General features: G+C 35.5%; 1 protein-coding gene and 1 non-coding gene across 2 annotated transcripts; both read left to right on the forward strand.

Moving 5' to 3' along the window:
• Positions 1-242: 242 nt before the first annotated feature.
• Positions 243-361, forward strand: LOC112469511. The gene has a single exon (XR_003042640.1). It is a non-coding gene; the product is annotated as a 5S ribosomal RNA (ribosomal RNA).
• Positions 362-11,108: 10,747 nt separating this feature from the next.
• Positions 11,109-11,432, forward strand: LOC102884101 (protein LDOC1). The gene has a single exon (XM_006920117.1). The coding sequence runs from the start codon at positions 11,109-11,111 to the stop codon at positions 11,430-11,432; it is 324 nt and encodes a 107-aa protein (XP_006920179.1).
• Positions 11,433-15,714: the final 4,282 nt, after the last annotated feature.

The following is a 15,714-nucleotide window of genomic DNA, read 5'->3' on the forward strand; positions in this document are numbered from 1 at the left end:
CAGAAGAAGTAATAAATAGAGGCTCACCAGGTAGATAATGAGCCATGGAGCCAGAATGATACCTTACCACACTTTTTATTTTATCCTAAAGATTCATGTTTAATGTTTAAGTATTACAGTGGTATCATTGATTAGGTATTATAGAAAGACATTTGCAACATGAAGGACAAATTATAGCGAAAACAACAAAAGTGTTCTTTTGAAAACTATTCCAAAGTCTAAGGAAGAAATTATCAAGATCCATCTACGGCCATGCTACCCTGAACAAGCCCGATCCCATCTGATCTCGGAAGCTAAGCAGGGTCGGGCCTGGTTAGTACTTGGATGGGAGACCACCTAGGAATTACAGGTGCTGTAGGTGTAAAAAATAAAAAAATAAGGGATTGTAAGATGACAAGGTCCTTGCAGTCTCTGAGATTAACCAAGGGATGCCTCACCTAAAAAAGAAAAAAAAAAGAAGAAATTATCAGGATCCAGAATAAGATAGTGGCGGAAGGAACAGAAAGGAGAGGATAGATTTGAGAGATAGAATTTACTTATTTACTAATTTACTTATTAATGGCTAAAGAAAGAAAAATTCTTAGATGAGAAGGTTTTTAACATGAATGGAAAAATGAGTTATAGAAGATACTGCTATATTCCTATCAAACCTATTCCTTATTACTTCTGAGCACACAGCCAAATTGTATATCATGGTCTCCCTTACAGTTAGGTGTGGTAACATGACTAATTTTTGGTCAAAGAAATGTGAGCGGAGATGATGATCACCACTTCCACCACTTGATCTGGATAAAATCAATAAAAATATCTTCCAATATATCTTCCATTCTCTTCCCCCATCAGCTGGACGTCAGTGCTCAGGGTGATGAAAGAAGAGCCTCTGTTAGCTCAGGTCCCTCAAGGGAAATCCCACATGCCCTTCCCATTGACTGGACTTTACATTAGTAAGAAAGAAACATCTATTGTGTTAAGCCACTAAGATTTGGGGATTTACTCAGCAGCAAGGGTTCACCTAACTAATACAATGGTGATGCCATTAGCCAAGACAGAGATTTGGAAGCAGAAGCTGATGCAGAGGTAAAGATAGAGACTTCAATTTAGACCATATTTAGTTTGAAATTCTTTTGACATATCCAAGTAGCTGGAAATAGTGATCCAGAAATCAGAAGAGAGCTAGAGGCAAAGCTTTGAAAGTTTTTTGAAATATAAGTGACCATAGCCTTGGTCCAGATTGAAATAACATAGAAAGGATATAAAGAAGAAAAGATAAAGTCCTGGAATGAGAAATATCAGCATTTAAAGGAATGCAGAAAAAGGAGGGATCAGAAGGTTAAGAGAACACTTTCTCAAAATTTTTCATGATCAGTATTTTTTACAATAAACCAAAATAGTTGGTCTTAGAATTCTTTTTAGGGACCACTTAACCTTGTTAAATTGATAGTCATATAAGCCGTATTATTGCATCTGCTCTTAAAACTTTGTTTTCAATTAACTCCTTAATGCTTTGCTTCCTACATTGAAAGATCTAAAATTCAATAAAACCATCCTTCTCACCTAAAATGCCAAAATACATTTAAATATTGTACAAAGCTTTGAAACCAAAAGATGGCCTCCAATGAATTCTCTGATACATTTTATAATCTCTTTGGTTAAGACACTGTCTTACTTGTATCAACTTTTTAATATTTAATCCCTTACACATGCATTATTCGTTTGGTGCCCTTAACAAAGCCGTAAAGTTGGTGAATGTGGTTGGGGTTCCATACATCTGACAAATGATCAAAAGGGACCATTACCTTAGAATGGGGCTCATGTTGAAAGAGAGCCCATTCCAGGAGGCAGAAGAACTCTCCCAAAGATATCTGCAAGAAAAATATGTCCATTTTAAAATACTATTTCAATTCCATTCATCAAATTATCCATTCATCAAATCCCTGTTGTTTATGAATCTCACAAATCATTTTACTGTGACATCAGGGAACGTCCTACTTCCTGACTCACAGTTTGAGTCATTGCAAATGATCCCTCAGAGAGAGTGAGCAAATGATAAAGGGTGCATCCTGGACAACAAAAACAACCATTTATTTGATAGTCACACTATTCTTTATCATAAGTGCTTTTAGCAATTTCAAATACATTCTGATTAATTCCTCACAGACAAAGAATAGTTATGCATTTACTGCCTAAAGGAAGTAGCTATTTTGAAATATTCCTGATTTAACTTGTTTTCTAAAAAAAAATTGAGTCAAATAAAAACTAACATTCAATGAGTTCTCCTAAATGCCAACTTTTGTTTAGGTCATCTCTTATATTATCTTAAAATATTATTCTAAATGATCAAATTTCTAGCTGATTTTATGTGTCGACCTGGTAAGACTATGGTCAAACACTAGTTTACATGTTGCTATGAAGGTATTTTTTAGATATGATTAATATTTACAATCAGTTAACTTTAAGGTGAGCAGATTACCCTCTATGATATGGATAAGCCTCATTCAATAAGATGAAGTATTTAAGAGCAAAGACCAAAATTTCCCTCCCAAAAAGAATTCTGTCCACAGAATAGAAATTCTGCCTGACCTTTTAGTCTTCAGGTTCAGAACTGCGACATCGACTCTTACCTGAATCTTCAGGCTACCAGTTTATTCTACAAATTTCAGATTTGCCAGTCCCTATTATGGCAAAATCATCCCCCTTTCAATAAATCATATACACTTAACATTCTCTACTACAAACTTGGCCATGTCCAAAGCAGGTATGCAATGTATTTTCTCTTGTCTTTTTAAACATTGAGAAGTTGGTAGAACCACAAAGGGGGGAAAAAAAAAAAAACACAGCATGGTCCTTGTCTTTATTTGTTATAAGGAATTTTTTTGATAAGATACACTTGAAAGATAATTTCCTATAGGAACATATCAATAAATATATCCTTGATTCACAGGATTTAGAGATGAATAAAAGAAGAATGTATTAGGGTTCTCCAGAGAAACAGAACCACCCTTATAACCTCATTTAACCTTAATTGCCTCCCAAAATGCCTTATCTTCAAAAAGTCACACTGAAGGTTAGGGCTTAACATATGAATTTGAGGGGTAGGAGAGGTCTATAACACATATTAAGGAACTAAAAAAAAAGAAAAAGAAAGAAAATTAAACCTAAAGCTAGCAGAAGGAAATAATAACAATTAGAGCAGAGATAAATAAAATGGAAAATAGAAAAACAATAGAATCAATGAAAATAAATGTTGTTATTAGAAAAAAATCAAGAAAATTGACAAACTTTAGCTAGACTGAGAAATAAAAAAAGAAAGAAGATACAAATAACTAAAATTAGAAATAAAAATGGGATATTACAATGATTTTATAAATATAAAAATAAAAATAAAAGAATGGTATGAATAACTGTCCACCAATAAATTAAATGAAATGGACAAATTCCTAGAAACACACAAATTACCAAAACTGAATCAAGAAGGTATAGAAAACTTGAACAAATCTATGGCAAAAGATTAAATCAGTGATTAAAAAAAAGCAAACAAACCAGTAAACAAAGAAACAAACAAACAAATAAATTACTCTAAACCCATTCATGTCCAGGACCAGATGGCTTAACTGGTGAATTCTACTAAATATTTAGAGAAGAATTAACACCAGTCCTTGTCAAACTCTTCTAAAAAACAGAACAGGATAGAACACTTCCTAACACATTCTATGAGGCCAGTTTTATCCTAATGTCAAAGAAACTTCAAGAACAGAAAACTACAAACCAATATTTCTTATGAATATCAATGTAAATAACCTCAGCAAAATCAACAAACTAAATCCAGCAGCATATTAAAAAGATTATACATCACAATCAAGTGGTATACGTGCAAGTGGCTAAATATATGAAAATCAATATTATAACCATATTAATAGAATAAAGGAGAAAAAAACATGTGATCATCTCAGTTTGATGCAGAAAAAACATTTGACAGAATTGTATACTTTTCTGTGATTAAAAAAAAAAAAAACAATAAATTAGGAATAAAGGGAAACTTCCTCAAGTTGATAAAAGGCATATACAAAAAACCCAAAACTATCAACATGTGTTATAGTGAAAGACCAAAGTTTTCACCCCCAAATTATGAACAAGACAAGGATGCCTACTTTTGCCACTTGTTCTATTGTTTTGGAAGTTCTAGCTAGAGAAATTTGGCAAGAAAAAGAAATAAAAGGTATACAAATTGAAAAGAAGTAAAGCTATCTGTATTTTCATATGACATGATCCTATATATAGAAAACTCTAAAGATCACACACACACACACACACACACACACACACACACTAATACAGCTGACTAATTTAGCAAAGTTCAAGGATATAAGGTCAAAACACAAAAATCAGCTGTATTTCTATATACAAACGATGAACAATCCAAAAAGGAAATTAAGAAAAAAACTGCATTTATAACATCCAAAACCATAAAATACCTAGGAATAAGTTTAATCAAGCATAGAGTATGCTGAAAACCACAAAATATTACTGAAAGAAATTAAGGATCTAAATAAATGGAAAGCTACCCCTTGTTCTGGATATGAAGACATAATATTATTAAGATGACTACCCAAAATGATCTACAGACTAAATTCAATCTCTATCAAAATTCCAATGGCCTTCTGGGTAGAAATGGAAAAGACTATCATCAAATTAATATGGAATTATAAGGAGCCCCAAATAGCCAAAACAATCTTTAAACAGAAGAACAAAGTTAGAGGATTCATACTTCCTGATTTCAAAGTTACTAACAAAGCTATAATAATCAAAACAGTGTGATACTGGCATACAGATAGACATACAGATCAATGGACCAGAATAGCCAGTTGATTTTCTACAAGCATGCCAAGGCCATCCAGCAAAAAATAGTCTCTTCAACAAATGATCCTGAGACAACTTGATATCCATATGCGAAAGAATGAACTTTACATTACATTACAGACAAAAATTAACCTAAAATGTATGAACAAACTAAGTACAAGAGCTAAAATCATAAATCTTTTAAAAGAAAACATAAGAGTAAGTCTTAATGATGTTGGATTTAGCAATGGATTCTTCGATATGACATCAAACAACTACATCAAGCAACTACAACAACAAAAAAACAGATAAATTGAACTAAGTTTTAAAACTTTTGTATATCAAAGGACATTATCAAGAAAGTGAAAAGTCAACCAACACAATAGGGAAAAATATTTCAAATCATATGTCTGACAAGGGTGTAATATAGAAAGAACTCTTACAACTCAACAATAAAAAGACAAACCAATTTAAAACTGGGCAAAGGATCCGAATGAACATCTCTCCAAAGAAGATATACAGATTGCCAACAAGCACATATATGAAAAGATACTCAATATAATTAGTCATTAGGAAAATGAAAATCAGAACCACAATAATGTACCACTTGACACCCACTAAGATGGCTATACCTTTTTATTTCTTAATGGAAAATACAAGTGTTGGTGAGGATGTCAAAAAATTGGAACCTGTCTATTCCTGTTTGGAGTGTAAAATACTTCAGCCAGTGTGAAATATAGCTTGGCAGTTCATCAAAGAGTTAAGCATAGATTTACCATAGAACCAGGAATTTCACCACAGGTATGAAAACAAGTACTCAAACAAATACACATACACACATGTTCAAAGCAGTACTATTCACAATAGCCAAAAAATGAAAGCAGCCCAAATGTCCATCAACCTAATAGTGGATAAACAAATTGTGGTATATACTTACAATAGAATGTTATTTGGCAACAAAAAGGAATAAAGTACTAATATATGCTATAATATGTGGAACATGAAAACATATAGTAAGTGAAAGAAACCATATACAAAAGTCATATATTGTATAATTCCATTTATAGGAAATATCCAAAACAGGAAAACCCACACAAAAAGAATATAAATTGGTAGTTACCAAAGCTGGGAGGAGGGGAGAATGGAAGCAACTGTTTAATGAGCACAAGATTTCCTTGGGGGTGATAAAATTGTACATCATGAATGTACTAAATGCCATTGAATTGTTCTCTTTAAAATGGTTAATTTTATTTTATATGAATTCCACCTCAGTTTTTAAAAATTATAAATAAAAGAAGAGATCCTTGAAATAATGCCCCTTTTGTAAATTATAGCTTCCAGGAGGATTTTTCAAGTGTTAAATTCCTGAAGTTTTAGAATTTCTCCTCTAGAGGACTTTAAAATAAAGTAATAACGCTATTTAACATTTTGAGTCCTTACAGTGTATCAAGCATTATGTTAAAAGTTTTATATATATCATATCCTTTAAACTTAAGTATAGCCATCACTACATTCACTTTAAAGAAGAAAAAGTGAGGTATGGAAAGGTTAAATTGCTCTAAGTCACACAGACAGGAGATAAATGAACCTCAGATGAACATTTAGCTATTATCTATTCTTTAGTTTAGCAACATAATTAAACATTTGTTCAGGTATAGTTTATTGAGTGCCTGTTAAATTTTGTGTTTTTCTATGTCATACAGGTAATACTGATGATTCAAAAGATTTTTTGAAACATATGTAGGTAAACATTTTTAATAGGTATGTGACTTAAACTGTACTAAAATAAATATAAATTAGACATCAAAACTATGACACAGACAATACTACTTAGGATAAGGCAAATGTAAATAAGTTTTAAAAATTAAAATTGATTTAAATAAAAATATTAAAAATAACAGTTGACACTTATTGAGCATTTACTATTTGTTAAGTACTATTCTAAGGAAGGGCTTTAACATATTGATGTATATACTCATTTATTTAATCAATTACTAATATATTACTTGCATGTCAAAATTATGAAGGTGTTACTCATATGACTGAAGTGTAGAAAAATCTGATATAATTAAAAGATTTAGCTTTTGGAATCAGAAAGACCTGAATTTAATTCTGAGCTGTACCATTTAATAACTGACATGGACCAGCAAACTAAGCGTTGTTTCCTGTTAGAACATCCGTATCCAAAAACATCAGATTATCAAAATAGCCAGACTTATTTTTTTAAAAACTAAACTTCTAGAATTAAAAATATGTAATTGTCAAAATTAAGAATTCAATGGATAAGTTTAACAGTAGATTTAAAGCAACTGAAGAGAAAATTAGTAAAATGAAATAGCTCAAAGAATTTACCCAAAAGGAACAGAGAGAGCCTAGTGTCTGATAACCCTGAGATAAGAAAAAGAGAAGCTGTAATAGAAGATCTAACTCATAGCTAATATGAGTCCTAGATGCAGAAAACAGAAAGAATAAAAGGAAGCAATATTTGAACATAGAATGGCTGGAAATTTTCCAGAACCAAAGTCAGAAATCTACAGATACAGGAAGCACAAAATTTATTAAGTAAACTAAGTAGAAAGAAATCCTTCTCTAGACACATCGGAGTGAAACTGCAGCCCCAGAGACAAAATCTTAAAAGAAGTCAGAGGGGTAAGGAAGGCTGATAAGAGCTCAACAAATTGATTCTAAAATATATAGAGAAGGACAATGACCCAAGAATAGCCAAAATACTCATGAAGGAGATCAATAGGACCTATCCTACACAATATAAAAAGTTATTATGAAGCTCTATAAATTAAGATAGCTTGGTATTTGTGGAAGTACAGTCCAACAGACAAATGAAACAGAATAGAAAGCCCCAAATCACAAATATATGTAAAAAGATGGCATAGCAAAAAAATGAGTAAAGGAGACACTATTTAATATTGTTGAAACAAATGATCAGTCATTAAAAAATAGTTATTGGATTTCTATCTCACAAAATTTAATCCAAATTAAGTCTTAAATTGAAAAGGTAAAACTTTAAAAGTTAGAAAAAACTATAGGATAATATTTTTCTGATCTTGGGATTGCGAGTTTTTTTAAAACAGACATTTAAAAATGTTAAATGCAAAACAAAAGATGGATAAATTCAACTAAATTAAAATAATAACTTCTCTCATCAAAAGTACACAAAAAAAACTAAGAAAGCGAATCGCAACCTTGAGGAACATATATTCAATTCATATAAGCAACAAAAAGTTCATGTCCAGAGTATATAAAGAATAAATTGATAAGAAAAAAAAAAATGAACTCCCCAAACTGGGTAAAATGCATGAACAAGCATGGCATAGAAAAAGAAAATTTAATGGTCAAAAACTGTGAAAAGATGCTCAAACACGTTAGTAATCAAGGAAATGTAAATTAAAAGAACTAATTAGATAAAATATTTTTCCTACTAGATTGGCATATTTAAAAAATCTGAAAATACCAAGTATGAAACTGTAATTTGGTACAACCATTTTAAAAACAATATAGAATTATCTTGTAAAGTTTAACATTCATATGTCCTCTATTTCACTCCTAGATGTAAGCTCTAATGTAATTCTTAACATGTGAACCAGAAGACATGAACAAGAATAATCATATTATTGTTTGCAATAGCAAACAGCTGGAGACAATCCAAATGTCCATTATCAGGAAAATGAACATCAACTATGGTATATTAACATATTATCAGGAAAAAGAAATGAACTGATGCTGCATGAATGACACAACTTGAAGAAATTTTAGAAACATAATCTTGAATTAGTGAAGCAAATTACAAAAATCTAAAGTAGTCTGATATTTTTTATGAAGTTCAGAAATAAGCAATGCTAAGCAAATGTTATATAGGTATAGATAATTATAAAACTATATTTTTTTAAAAAAAGTCAGATTAACACACATTTCAGGATACTGGTTAGCTAGGGAAACATGGGATGGGGAGTACCACATAGTAAATTTAACATTCTAGGTCTTATTCTGGGACATAGATTCAGACTCATTTATTTTATTCATTAGATTCATAATTTAAATATATACATTGCATGTTTATTAAACATCTATCATGTATTTTATAAATGTATTTTATAATATATGTGCAAAAAAATATATGGCAGGCACATGCTGAGTGTTTTGAGCACGATTGCCCAGTCTTATATTTGAATTAGTTTTATAATGAATATTGAGGACAATGGAAGAGTTCATTTAGGCTCTGAAACTTTAAATGACATATTGATACTATCTGTAGCTCCAGAGAAATTCTATAAATTATACAGACTCAGTAAATGACTTTCCTTTTTTTTATATGAATTGAATATGATGACACGTTTTTTCCTTAGAAAAAATTTGATTTCTGGCTAAAAAGGAATAGAACACTACATATTCTTCAGATTAAGCCTGAGATTTGAAATGCAGTCTCGATTAAGCTGTAGATTCATCCTTTGTGGTTTCTGAAACTCCCTTTTGGTAATTAATATGCTAAAAAAAAAATAGAACATATTTCTTTCATGTTTCTTTAATTTTTTCTTTCAGTTTACTAGATTTTATTGTTTCCCTTTATAAAAGCAATAATCACTTCAAAATGTTCCACAATAAAGACATGTAAAGTAAAAAGTTTACCACCCAAAGATAATCTCACTTTTTGTTGTATGGTTTTTTCCTTTCTTGAGGTACATATATTTTAAATAATTGATATCGAATCGTTTTGCATTTGCTTTCGAAAGTATTTAACACAATTTATGACCTGCAGTTTCATTAGGAAAGATATTTTATCAATACAAAGTAGTCTCCAACAGCAAAATACCAAATAAAAGTAAATCAATTAAAAATCGCAATCAAAATCTACCACATCAATGTAAATGACAAATGAAAGATTCTAGCAGGTTATTAGCTTTCATTTCTAAAAAATCCTAAATTATATTCTTTAAAGTAAATGTTACTACTCATCAATATGTTATTTGAGTTTCTTAGTCCCTCAAGTGCATAGCAATACCCCCTTCTTGAAATTTGCTACCCACCAATTCACATCAGGTGGTTCTTGCATGGGAAGGTCCACGGGAACAATCTTTGAGTGCCTCAAATTTGGACACAGTGGTACAAAGACCTGGAAGTCCCAGAGACTGACAATGGGTTTTGAAAGAGTTTGTCCACTCAGTAAGGCAACATGCAGCTGGTGATCACTTTTAAAAATTGCTGGTTGCAGACAGGCGCGCGCGCGCACACACACACATAACACAGTTTGTCTTCTTTAACTAGCATATCACACTGACGGAAAAAATACGAGACTGGTTAGGTAAGAAGGAAGTCAGAGCAGAGTCTTACTACAGTACTCTCAGATAGCGCCTATAAAGGGTGGCTCAATTGGACCAGATTTTACCTGTCCCCTTCATTAGTATAAATATAAACGGCATTAATCTAGACATGGTCCTTTCTCATCTAAGGACTCTGCGCACCACCTGAAGTTTAAGACCTGGCACTCGTGAAGCATTCTCCCACTGTTCCACCAACTTTGTAGCCCAAGTAAGTTTGAGCATACTCTGAGCTGACTTGTCCTCAGGAAAACACAAACATAAACATGGGCTTTCGGACGGCGGGGAGCCGGGGGTGGGGGGGTGCTGGTGGGAGCGGGCCTAGCATACTGTCAGGTTGGAAGCCCTACAGCATAAATCTATTCTGAAGGCACGGAGGGCTTTATTAAAACTGACTCCTCTTAGCTTTTAGGCATTTGACATAATACGTGAAGAGCCCAGAATATGGAATATAACAAACATTAGAACGACACAACATCTTGAAGAGCAGCCGCGTAAACCGCAGCCTCTCCAGAACCGAGGCTGTCCAGCCGGCAGCTTCCCCTTTAAGCACCTGCGGGCCCGCCCCGCGGAGGAAGCCTCCCGGAAGTCACTGCGCACTGCCACGAAGTGAGATTCCTCCGCCGATCGCAGCGCTTGGTCCTGCGGCTTCGTACCGGTCTACCCTAGATTCTTCCCTTCCCACCCGCCTTCTCAAGTGTGCTGTCTGCCGCTTCTCTGGCCAACAGACTCAGCGACCCTTCCCACCGCCACTCGGACCTAAGCCCGGTCTGCTCTGCTAGAACCCGACCGTGCTGCCGACGGGGTCCGCCCCCGACACGCACTTCCGTCGACGCGGAGGCAGGGACTGAGCCGGGAAGGGAGCAGGGCGAGCGGCTGGCGGTCATGATGTAGGCCCTCCTGACACAGAACCATGCCTTGCGCAGGGAGAACAACGATCTCATGAACTGGGTGCGGCGGCTGCTGTGCGAGAAAGCCAACCTACTGGGCCAGGTGCGTCCGCCGGCCTGCCCCGTGGCCTTTCCCGAAACGTTTACAGGCGACTCCGCCCGGCTTCCCGAATTTTTGATCCAGGCGGCCGCTTACATGAGGATCTTCGAGGCCAGATTCTCGAACGACATCCTAAAGGTGGCATTTTTAATCAGCCGCTTCTCTGGGGCGGCAGAGGAGTGGGTAGTACCCTACACTGAGAGGGAGAGCCCCATCTTAAGTCATTACCCGCGTTTCGTGGACGCGCTGAAACGGGCCTTTGGCAGGAATGGTTAGAAAACAACTGAGTCTGGACCGCTCGTGTCTGGAGGGATGGCTGCGAGCCACTGCTCTCCGCACAAACTAGGCCCTGCTTGGCTTTGATTCACAAAGAGCTCTCCAGTTCCCAGCTGCTGGACCCCGACACTTGCTTGGAAAGTTTGGCGGTCGCTTGTTTCTACCATCCCACTGCCTTTGCACTCTGCCCAGCAACCCAGTCACAGGCTAGGGGCCTGTTAGAAATTAAATGGACCACCCAGGATTACGCCCTTTCCATCTGGGAAGACTATTGCTGACCGCCCTTGAAAATCGGGGCCAAACTGGGAAGTGCTTGAGTTTGCTACACAAACCCCACGGACACAGATTGGGATAGCTCAGGCCCTGGGATAGCGTCCAGGTTTAGTGTGTAGTGTAGTGTTCCTGGCACCCAAACTTTGACATTTCTCTTCCTAAGAACCAGTTTTACACATACTTCATTTCTGTTCTGAAAACACAAGATCGTAGATTGTGCATTTGGTTAGAGAAATTCAGGCACTTGACACTACATGGGAAAAAAATATTTACTTTTAAAAATTTAAATATATATGTCTTACATTACCGTATGCCAAGTATTGTTCTTGGTGTTACAGGAGAAACAAAGATGAATAAGACAAAATAGATGTCCTCAGAAACAGTTGTGTTCTGAGAAAAAAATTTGAAGTGCATATTCTAATGTCTGGTAAAGTAATGCTTTTGAGTGTAAAGAATGGCACATTTTGTTTTTTGGGGTTTTTTTAATGGCCTTTTTTATTTTTTGCCCCATAGTTTAAAAATATATGTTAAAAACATGCAACTTAGAAAGGAGACAGAAAACCCACTTGAGCAAATTTTATGTTTGCTGTTCAATCTGGTGAGGATGATGTTCTCTAAAATGCAGGTAACTGGTGGCAAAAAAAAAAAAAATGGGTTGGTGTACTCTTTGAATTGTATCCACTTGGCTTTATTTCTTTGTTAAATAACTTAGCTCCCTCATTTTCTGTGAATAACATTTTGGCCTGTTTTTCTATAATTAAAGGCATTACTTGATCATTAAAATCTGGTTCAAAATTCTGTGATTCTTATGTAACCAAAGAATGGGTAAGAAATGGAAGGAGTCACTGCAATCTTCTAAGGAGGAAAATTCATAACTATTTTTTCTTAAAAGTCCATGGGTTTTATTATTTTGGTATTCAGTATAATCTCACTGAAATGTCTTCTTGAATTCCTGGTTAGCCATTTTCATATTCAGAAAAATTAATCACTGCCTCCTTGGACAATTTATATGAGGACCATAGGAAAAACCTAATTATATTGTTGCAGGGTGTGATTAAAGACAGGTTATGGCAATTAGTTTATCGTTGCTAGTTAGCATTACAAGAATTCATAAGGAGACTGGGTCCCTCAACATCACCTCTTATATACTACACTTTTGTAGTACATAAGTGTAACTGATATGTACTAACAAAATAAACTGAATCTTGGGCTGACTGGCTGATGATTTCAAAGCAGTATTTTTCTGACAGTAAAAAAATCTACAGATGATAGCACCAAAATTTTTTTCAATAAACCTCACAAGAGCACATATTTGATAGGATACAAAAACTTTCTAATGGAAGATCCGTATCAAGACATAATTAGTCAAATAGAGCATGAAAAAATGTAACTCAAGTCAAAATATCTCATACTTAATTTTCTATAGCTACCTCTTTTTTGTTGAGGATCACTAGATCACCAAAAGTAAATAGGAGAAGAAAGTACTTGAGGCTTGCTTATAGTTACACATAGAGAAAGGAATAGGGAGAGAAGGTCACTGGTAAATGATCCACATAAGATTTTTCCACAGCTGAAATCAAGTCATAACAGGTTATGATCAAGTCATCGTTTTCTTTAGTCTTCTGCTGAATGATTTCCAGGGAATCATTCCTCATTGGTTCTTTATCAGGCTCACTTAGATGGCCAACAGGCTACTGGGACCTTAGGACCTGAGCAATGTCCTCACCTGCTAGATTTTCTCTTCTGAGTGGGCCTTTAATGCTTGGTATCTGATCTTAACATTTTAATTCATAATATGTAATTCTCAGTATACTTCTTCAGCCATTCTTCATTCTCAGGATAGCCTTCAATCCTTTATGCTTCTCAAATCCCTTGAAAAGTCAGAAAAAGATGTGTTCCATGAAGTATCTGTAGTAAGTTGAAGTGCTTTCAAACCTAGATTTCAGCTTTGACAAGTTTCTTCTGTTTCTGAGCTGCCTTTATCACTGGGGGTAGTCCCTAAAAAAAAAAATTTGTCTATAACTTTCCCCATTTCCAGGCATTTTATGTGGAGGTCCTCATATTTGCTTTCCAATTCCAGATTTTCTATTTGCATAGCTTTAACCACCATGTTCAGGTCCTTCTGGGTAAGCTGCAGTATATCTATTATGGGACCAATGGACAGACAGCCTGAGGACATATAGGGGAGAGTCCATCACAGGAATATCCAGAGCTCCTAAGAAATCAAATGCTGCTATCCTTGCTTTAGGTGAACTTCCTCAGGAAGTCCTGGCATCATGAATGCTGTTTGTCTCCTGGGACCACAGAAACCAATTTATTAGGGCTATCTTTCAGTAGTGTGTCAAATGTGAGATATAAAAGACCTTACCAAAGCAGACTCCTTAAATGAGGATATTTCAAGCTGCTTCAAATAGTCCATCTCAGCCTTGGTGCCTAGAACTTCAGCTGGTACTCTGAAGCTCTTCTGTCTGAGGTCCGCGGCAGGCCCTGGCTTGTACTGAGAGGAGAGCAGGGCCCACTGCCTGAACTGCTTATGTAAACTGATACACTCGAACCCACTGTTCCTCCCTCACCCGCTGCTCTCAGAGTATCCCCTGAAAGTATCTTTTTATCCTCAAATGATTCCAATTTGCATCCAAAATTGAGGAGCACTGATGAAGGATAGATTAGTCCCCTAGTAGAGAGCCTAGGGTCCGTGTGAAAAATGGCACAATTTTCTAGTTTCTCTTTAGTTTGGCATGTATGACCTGACTTGCACATTTTGTGACCTACCAGAAAATCAGGGAATTCTTCATATATTAGAGAATGTACTCCAGCCAAATGAGCAGATTTTTTTATAATGCTTTTGCTTTTATTTTCCTCTATGATGCAGATTAAGATCTGACTATCTTGGCGAAACTAAGGTTCTAATATCTTTATTCCAAACATCTTAATTTCTTGCCAGTAAATTGAAGGTAATGTGCTAGCAGAGCAGGTGACTGCCTATGTAATGCAAACTTTAGATATCTATTAATTCAGGTCAAATAAAATCCTCTTGCCTAGATCCTTTTAAAATGGCCTGTTCTCAACAGTTCTCTACAGCAGCAGTCCCCAACCTTTTTGGGATCCAGGACCAGTGCTCTTATGAGAATTTAATGCCTGATGATCTGAGGTGGAGCTGAAGTGGTGAAGCTAGCGCTGGGGAGCAGCTACAAATACAGATGAAGCTTCGCTCTTGCCCGCTGCTCACCTCCTACTGTGTGGCTCAGTTCCTAATAGGCCACAGACATGTACCAGTCCTCAGCCCAGGGTTGGGGACCCCTGCTCTACAGTGATTCTCCAACTTTAGGGAGCATCAGCATCACTTGAAGGAAAACAGCATCACTTATTAAGAAAACACAAATTGCTTGGCCCTACCTCCAGAGTTTCTAATTGACTAGGTCCAGGTGGGGTACATTTCTAAAGTTCCTAGGTGATGCTCATGCTGTTGGTGTAAGGGTAAAACAAATTATAAATAAGAAAAATATTCATGCTAAGCGAAATAAGCCAGACAGAAAAAGTTGAAAACCATGTGATATCACATATATGGGATATAAACCTAAAAGCAACAAACAGGACAAACAGACTCGTGGATGCGGACAATAGACTAGTGATTACCAGAGGGGAGGGCGGAAGGAGGGAGGAAGATGAGGTGAAAGGGGTCAAATATGTGGTGACAGAAAGAAATCTAACTGGACAATGAACATACAATGCAAAATATGTATGACTTATTGTTGAATTGTACACATGAAACTTACTAGGTTTTTTAATATGCCCACACATTCTCTTCTCTTCAAAAGATAGAGTTTAATTTATTTTCCCTTATTTGTGGGCCAGACTCAGTGATTTGCTTCTAGTGAGTAGAATGTGTCTGAAGTGATGGTGTATAGATTCTAAGACTAGATTATAAAAGGTAGTGTGGCTTTCATGTTGGTATCTCCTGGATTCTTAGCTCCGGGCAAAGTCAGATGCCATGTTGAGAGGACACTAA

Source organism: Pteropus alecto, unplaced genomic scaffold (genome assembly GCF_000325575.1).
Source record: "Pteropus alecto unplaced genomic scaffold, ASM32557v1 scaffold146, whole genome shotgun sequence".
Taxonomy (NCBI): Eukaryota; Metazoa; Chordata; class Mammalia; order Chiroptera; family Pteropodidae; genus Pteropus; species Pteropus alecto.

Bases quoted from the DNA above. Each gene is read 5' to 3' on its own strand.
- LOC102884101 (XM_006920117.1), top strand. From the start codon at position 11,109: ATGAACTGGGTGCGGCGGCTGCTGTGCGAGAAAGCCAACCTACTGGGC.